At 38.4% G+C, this 8,101-nt stretch overlaps 1 protein-coding gene across 10 annotated transcripts in view; it reads right to left on the bottom strand.

Moving 5' to 3' along the window:
• Positions 1–56: 56 nt before the first annotated feature.
• The window catches only part of SYTL2 (synaptotagmin like 2), a 99,613-nt gene continuing 91,568 nt past the window's right edge, over positions 57–8,101 (bottom strand). For all 10 annotated transcript variants that reach the window (XM_019948790.3, XM_019948791.3, XM_033862159.2 and 7 more), the window contains 5 exons: positions 7,278–7,448; positions 5,193–5,271; positions 4,056–4,155; positions 2,149–2,354; positions 57–1,311 (listed from right to left, as the gene is read on the bottom strand). In XM_019948790.3, coding sequence (XP_019804349.1) covers positions 1,166–1,311; positions 2,149–2,354; positions 4,056–4,155; positions 5,193–5,271; positions 7,278–7,448 — 702 coding nt within the window. In that variant the 3' untranslated portion in view covers positions 57–1,165. The remainder of the gene's footprint in view (positions 1,312–2,148; positions 2,355–4,055; positions 4,156–5,192; positions 5,272–7,277; positions 7,449–8,101) is intronic.

Raw genomic sequence — 8,101 nt, 5'->3', positions numbered from 1 at the left:
TAGATTTTAGGTTTCTTAACATAAAGTATTTCATTTAAAACAAGAAGTAAGATTAATTTGACAATTAAATCATATAATAATTTATTCTAAGGGTTTTTACAAAATACTTTATGAAAATTATACAGACACAGGAAGTACAGTATAATTTAACAATTTACATTCTAATTAAAACTTTGTTGCAAGGCATGTCTGAGACCACTCTCATGCTCTTTTCATATAGTAGAGTTATAAGAAAAACAGAATCTCATATATGCAAGGTTTTTGTTTTATATACGGCACTCTAGTACAAAATACAGGCTTGAGACTTATCTTAGGAGAAAATTAAGCCCAAAACTAAATTCCACCTATGGCCAGTGGGTGGCACCAAAGCACATTTGGGACTTTAACACTGGGAAAAGGGAAAGTTGCTCAAGGCAAAAAATATACGTACGCAGTAAATATAGTCTCATTGCCCTAACATGGAATTCCATTTTCAATAGAGATTACAGAGTAAATAGCTTTCTTATGAACAAATTCTTCATCATCACTGATATTCTGCCTTTTTTTCCCCTCGTAGGAGTATCTTTCAGTCACTCTTCTACAAACCAACATTTCTTCAGTTCATGCAAGGGTTTTCAATGATCAAGTGGCAGGCCCTTCTAACTGTAGCACAAAACTGTGGTTTGAAACACATGGTGGTGGGACTTCCCTGGTGGTCCAGTGGGTAAGACTCCACGCTTCCAGTACAGGGGGCGTGGGTTCGATCCCTGGTCGGGGAATTAAGATCCGACAAGCCTTGTGGCATGGCCAAAAAATGAAAGAAAAAAAAAAAAAAAGAAAGAAACACATGATGGCAAATTGGAAAACTCTTTTCATTAACAACACCCCACATTTAATTATTTTTGGCAGCTTTTTCTTTGAAGCAGCAGCAATGGTTTGATTTTCTTAACTTTCTCAAACATCTTCTTTAATGTTGGAGTCACAAACACATTACATGTTTTGTTATCATTTAAGTCTCTTGGGCCTTGTAACCAAAGAAGTACATGCAGGTTGACTTTAACATGCTGTGTAGCATTTGTTATGGCAATAGATAGAAGGTGAGGATCTCTGTCTACATAGTAACATTTTTAAGATCAGATTCCACGTGTTTAGTAGTTTTCAGTGGAGGAGCCAGTGGACTTTGGGTTCACTTGGAAATCTTGGCAATCAACAGCATTCTAAGAGGTAGGGTTGCTTCAATCCAAGTGTTGGGGGAATTTACCATCTTTTCCCAGAGAGCAACTTCCTCTGAAGTAGAGTCCATCCAATCCACTTCAGTACCATAGCTTTTCCCTGGAAAAAAAGGGAAGCTTTGCATTTAGAAAGGAATAGCTCATTGGGAAAAAACTGAGTCATTCCCTAATTATAATCACCAATGGAAACAGCTAGGAAGAGTTTTAACATCGCCAGGAGGGCAGAGAAAGAACTGTTTAACCATCTGAGATATCCAATAATGGGACCCACCACAATTGGGATTATTCTCATTATTCTCAGAGTAATGATTTCTCTTCACATCCATATAAAAGTTAGATGAGAATCTGTCAGGTGCATAAGGGGATAGTAGGGAGGATTCCAGCATTGCGTTGGAAGTGACAGTACGTGATCTCTAGGGAAGTGTGGTTACAGCTTTAGTGTCTAACAGACTCAATTTTGAATCCTGGCTCTGCCACTTATTAGCTCTGTTTCTTAATTTCTTGGAACATCAGTTTCTCTGGGGCTAACATTAGAAACAACTCATAGAACTGCTGTGAAGATTAAATGAAATAATGCAAATAAAGCACTTAGTACAGCGATCAGTGCTCCATAAATATTAGTTACTATTATTATGCAAAGCACACTTTTAGCCATGAAGGGCCACAAATGTTTTTTCAGGAAAGAGTAGTGATGAAGGCTTTTCTGGTTTCCCCCACAATAACTTAAGCTCTGTGTGGACAGACATTGCATCCCGTTAATCTTTGTATCCAGAGTCCTTGGCACACAGCCTGACATTCCTTCACTCATTCATTTCATTATACTTAACAGAAACAATATCTGTTTTCATTAGGAAGAAGCAAAACAACAAACCAACCAATCTCTAGTGTCTCCAGAAGCATTTGACTCATGGAGAATTAAAAATGTAACAAATGTTACCTGTTCCAAAGCCAATCCGAAGACCTCCCAAAAACTGGTTGGTTAATTTGTAATGGTCCCAGACAGTAAGCTCGACACAGGCTTCCGTCAGGTCCTCAGGCCTGAACCCATCATACACCATGGTGTGGTTGAAGACAGGGTTGGTGGTTTTCCCCACAGCTCTCGTCTTCTGGCGACTTTTCCTACTTGTATCTGGAAGGATGGTACTACGAAAGGAAACATTATTGTGAGAACATTTTAATAAGACAGTAAACTCATGCTTTCAGTGTGCTTCAGCTACTGGGGATTGGCGAGAGGAAATGGAAGAAAAAAAGAGTGTAGAGAGATGGTGATGGTGATGGTGATGGCGATGGTGGGGCATCCTGCCGGAAAGACTCTCTGCACCAGAGTGGACCACACGTGCTTGGAATCCTGACTCTGCCACTTAGTGGCTGTGTAGTATAGGAAACTGACTTAACCTCTTAGACACTTGCTTCCTCATCTATAAAATGGGAATGGTGATGCCTACCTCAAAAGGTTAATATTAGAATTACATATTAAGCAAACAACTTAGTTCAGTACCTGCACTTAGTGTTTACTATGTAGCAATTGTTTGTGGATTCCTCTAAAATCTATTCCTGATTATCTGTGATAGCCTAAGAAATCAGTCTTGTACAGAACTGCAAAAGAAGAGAAACCTCTCCAATTTGCTAGATTTGACTTTGGGAATGAATTATATTACATATTTGCAATTATTTATATTTACTTTATGGTAATAAGTGAAATTAATTTAACCTACCATGTCTCTTGTGCAGACAAGAAGGGCCGGGACTAGTCTTGGAATGGGAGACTGACCTGAGCTGAAAAACTTATCAGTTGACATCTATGAAGAATATGTATAGGGAAAATCATAAATAAGGTCATATAAACTTAAATAGCTACAATTGGTCTTCTGGTAGAATCTATATAGATAAAATTAGTCAGAGAGAGTTAGGACAGCACAATAATATCTGTTTAGGTAAGATGCCAAGCATTTATGTTACAACAGAGAAAAAGGTTGCAACTTAAAAACCCAAATTGTCTTAAACTCTTATGAGCTAATTATTAGTATGGGCCTATTTAGCAAATAACTTCCCAGATATTTAGAGACTGATGCAAAAGACCTTTTGCAAATGGGCCACAAAACAGATGCTCCACAAAGGATCCAAGAGTTGTGGCATCACCATTAGCCATTTCATAAACTCCTTAGTATTGAATATTGTCCTCATCAGCAGATGTACCTCCTAGAAGACATTACGTATCTGAGTATGTGATCTCCGGTTTCGATTGTATATATTCCCTCTTATCTTTATGATTTTAAAACTAAATGAAGTACTTCCCTGGTGGTGCAGTGGTTAAGAATCGCCTGCCAATGCAGGGGACACAGGACACAGGTTCAATCCCTGGTCCGGAAAGATCCCACATGCTGCGGAACAACTAAGCCCGTGCACCACAACTACTGAGCCTGTGCTCTAGAGCCCGCGAGCCACAACTACTGAGCCTGCGTGCCGCAACTACTGAGGCCCACGCGCCTAGAGTCCGTGCTCCGCAACAAGAGAAGCCACGGCAATGAGAAGCCCGCGCACCACAAAGAAGAGTAGCCCCCGCTCACGGCAACTAGAGAAAGCCCGCACGTAGCAGCGAAGACCCAATGCAGCCAAAAATAAATAAATAAATTTATTTTAAAAACCCCCAAAGCAAAAAACTAAATGAAGCCTTGGAGAGGGTTCATGTCAAAGATCCCTCTAGCTCAAGTCGCCACTGTCTCAAGTTATTTTATTTATACTACTAATGACGACTTTCAGCATCACAGATACAGAAAAGTAAAACCAAGCAGCAAAGGCCAGGCTATTGTAGAACTGAGGGTGGAGAGTTATCAATGCTGTTACCATTTAACAAAAGAATTTAGATGGCTGCCCCTTAGCAGTGGTAGATCAAGGCATTCCTTCACCCAGATGTGCACTTCTCCAGTTGTAGGAAGCTTTTTACCTGTAACAGAAAAAAGAGAGAGAAAATGAAATTCCACTGCCATTCCTCTCTTGGCAGTACTGCATCCAAAGATGCCAACCTAAAGATGGTCTGCAAAGTTATTACTGTAATGTTCTAGAAGATGATGTGATCAGTGAGGGTAAAAACATTCAGGAAAAGCTTTAGGGAGGAGATGGGACTTCATCTAAGACTTGGATAGGCTACTGAAAGCACCTGAGTTTGCAACCCCTGATTTCAGTCCTAACATTCATATAGATTCTTAAGGAGGACAACTTGGGGAACTGTGTGGGAAATGAGAGGGGGGTTAGCACAGATTTCCTGACAGTCTCTTGCTCCTTAACTGTGCGGGAGAACTGAGGCCTTAACATCAAGGATGCAATTAAAAATTTTGAAGAAAAAGCTTTCTCCCCTAATGAGACCTTGAGAGTAGAGGACAAATGAGCTCTAATTTCTTAGGGGCTTCATATGAATTCTCCCAATTCCCACCTATGGGGGAAAAAAACACACCAGTTCCATTTGTATCACAGCATTATACAGGAAAGGCCATTCACGCCGTGGAGATACAAACTTTTGGGAGAGTGAGGTAAAAGTTAAAACAAGGGCTGTAAGCTGGACTGAAAAAAAAAATGAGAATTTTTCTCATAGAAACAGAAAATAGAATGGTGGTTACCAGGAAGGGGAACCTGGAGGGAAGGGGAAGAAAGGAATTGTGGTTTAATGGGTATAGAGTTTCAGATATACAAGATGAAAAAGTCCAGAGATCTGCTTCTCAACATTGTAAATATACTTAACACTACTAATGGTACACTTAAAAACGGTTAAGAAAAATTTTATGTTATGTGTTTTTACCACAATAAAAAAAAAGAAAATTTTGTAGTTTACAACTGTGGATTGACTCATTCGGTCTATACGATTACTAAATTAGTAAGTTTATTTAGGGCTTCACCTTTGAAAAAATCATAGAACTCAAAGAAATCCTTGAAGAGGGGAGACATAAGGTTAAGGACATAAATCTGGACAGAAAAATCACTACATACCAGGCATTGGCTCTGGGACATACTGGAGAGCTAACTTCATTTCACCTCTGTTTTCTGCTTCAAAGGCAACTGGTGCTGTCTGGAAAATGAAGGAATGTCAGCAGGTATGAGACACAAACCATTTACCCTGTTTGTTGGTGCTCTGTTACGGGACCGTATCTGCCTCATTTCTCGGATTAGGTATCACTCATGAGTGCCCTGGATTAAAATTTCCCTCCTCATCAGAGCCAGACTGTTGCTTTTATATTGTGTATCTTTGTGGGGTACCCAGAAAACATTTCAAGGCCTTTAGTTCAGAGAAATCAGAATGGCTTTCTTGGAGACAGGAGTGGTGTTCTGGGATGCTTTGGTTTTTATAAAAACACATACATTTTTTCAGTCATTCAGCCAGCACATAAAACAACTTATTTGTATTCTCTTTCTTTGAAGGCGTAAGAAGAGTCGGGGGCGGGGGGCAGGGCGGGGGGGGAACAAATATTACATTTTCAAAGCTGCATTAACCTAATTATTTTAGACCAAACGAGGAGATGCCTGTAAGAATAACAAAGACTGAACAATAATTTTAAAACATATCTATTATAAGAGAGAGAGAGTTCTACTTTCAAATTCTGGTCTTAAGAGCCTTATTTCCAAAACATGGCTACATGTTAGAAACATAAGGGAAGCTAGTTAAAAATGAGATGCTTTTGACAACTTCTGAGGAATTCTCATCCAGCAAGTCATGGGTAGACCTAGAAATAAGTGCTTCAGGTGATTCTGATGTGATATTTTGGAACCGTTTCTTAAGTGGAACTGTTTTATTGTGTAGATAATAGTTTGTATCAATAATAGTTTGTATTAATTGTATGTATCACTTGCAGCTATGATGGACTAGCTGGGATCACACCAACCCTCCCGATGAGGAAAAAAAAAAAAAAACTGGATTAAAAGAATATATTTGAAGGTGATGAAGAATTATTACGATAGACAGGACTCAAATGGACAAGATGTTGGAGCCTGACATTCTCTGCTTTCCACTTTAAGGCATTAGCTGATTTTCGAGTAGTGCCAACTGAGAGCACAACAAGCCTAGCAGAAAGAGACTAAGAAGCTGAGCAGGGCTTCTCACAGTGCTGGAGAGGCAAAAACTGGCCGGCTAAGGAGAGATGGTCTCAGAAAATACTCTAGACCAGTAGTTCTCAAAGTATGGTCTCCAGACCGGCAGCATCAGCAATGCCTGGGAATTTGTTAGAAATGCATATTCTCGGGTCAGATCTTACCAAAACAGAAATCCTCGGAACAGGGCCAGAAATCTATGTTTTAATAAGTCCTTCTGGTGAATTGGATACCTGCTAAAATTTGAGTACTACCTAGGTTTTCAGTTGCAACCCATGAAAGACCACAGTCTAGGAATATGGGCAAAGAAAAACTAGATCAGACCATGTGGAAGCTGAACCCCAGCTTCTAGTCAGTTCATTACCAGACTAGATTAAGGCGGTGTGTCCCTACTCTGTGTGTCAGATGCAAAAGTAAACCCTCTCAAATTATCCCTAGAATTTTTCATATGCAATGTCCAGCACGCAATAAAAAATGAACAGGCGTATCAGAACAAAGGACCAAATGACCAGACTAAGATAAAAAATTAGATAAGAGGGACTCACAAACGTTTAAGATATTGGAGTTTTCAGATACACACTTTAAATAACTTTGATTAATAAATTCATAAAGATAATGTGAAGATGGAGAATTTTAGCAGAGAAATGGAATCTATAAAAAAGAATGAAGTGAAAATGTAAGTCTGAAAAGTATAATTGAGGACCTGTAGCTGGGTGTAACAGCAGATTAGACACAGCAGATAAGAAAATTATTAAACTAAAAGATAGGTTAGCAAAAAATAGCCAGCCCAAAGAATAGAGAGGAGAAAAAAAAAGAATAGAAAATATAGAAAAGAGCATAAGAAACATATGGGACAGAGTGAAAAGACATAATGATCCCAAACTATGGGTAAGCATTCTGAATGAAAACGCAATTATACAACAGCTCTCTCCTGTATCCTAGGCCCCAAACCAACCAACCAACAAACCAAACAAAAAGCTCTGCACTTACCTTCCGCTTTAGAGGGTACCACTTCAATTGTTTATTCTGTTTGTTATCCCAGTCCCAAGTTTCCAAATCAAGTTCCACTTCCCCTAGAAAACTATTGCGCTTAAATGTATCTCGATGCCAAACAGACAGGTTCAGTTTCTGTGTCTTTAAGATTTGCCTGTCGATTTTATACTGCAGTTCAAAGAAGGAAATTAAAGTGGTAAATAATATTATTTTATGCCAAAGTTATGACATAGAGATGAAGAAAAAAGTCATCTGGGTAGATCAGATTTTCTCATCTGTTAGGTTTCAAGTCTCAAGAATATTGCAAAGTCATCTTATTCTAAGTGTCTTGTTTCAAAGAGCTCAAATTCATCTTTCACAAAAGCTCATTTTTCTTTCCCCCTCTGGAAAAGCAAATGATGGCTCAAATATCATAGCTGGTAATAGCTCTCTAAAAACAAAAGCCAATTATTCAATTTTTACTGGATGTTTTTAGTTCTAACTAGATATAACATAAATCAAATTCAGTCTAAAAATACAAATGAAGTTTAATCCAATGGTCTGTTTTCTACCTAAGGACAAAGTATTTTTTTTAATAGACTTTATTTTAATAGACTTTTTTTTTTAGAATTCTAGATTCACACAAAATTGAAAGTACAGAAGATTTCCCATATGTCACCGGTCCCATATACATACAACCTCTCCCACCATTATCCTGCAAGGACAAGATATTTTTCAACCTGTTTTTTTTGGCATGCTAATAGTTTTAATCTAAAATGTAGTCAATCCTTGATTATATATAATCATGGAAGGGATAATAGTCTTTCTAATCTAAAAATAAT

The sequence above is a fragment of the Tursiops truncatus genome, chromosome 8, assembly GCF_011762595.2.
Source record: "Tursiops truncatus isolate mTurTru1 chromosome 8, mTurTru1.mat.Y, whole genome shotgun sequence".
In the NCBI taxonomy this organism is placed as follows: domain Eukaryota; kingdom Metazoa; phylum Chordata; class Mammalia; order Artiodactyla; family Delphinidae; genus Tursiops; species Tursiops truncatus.
Note: the sequence above shows the minus strand (reverse complement) of the source record. Positions and strands in the feature narration are given on the sequence as shown.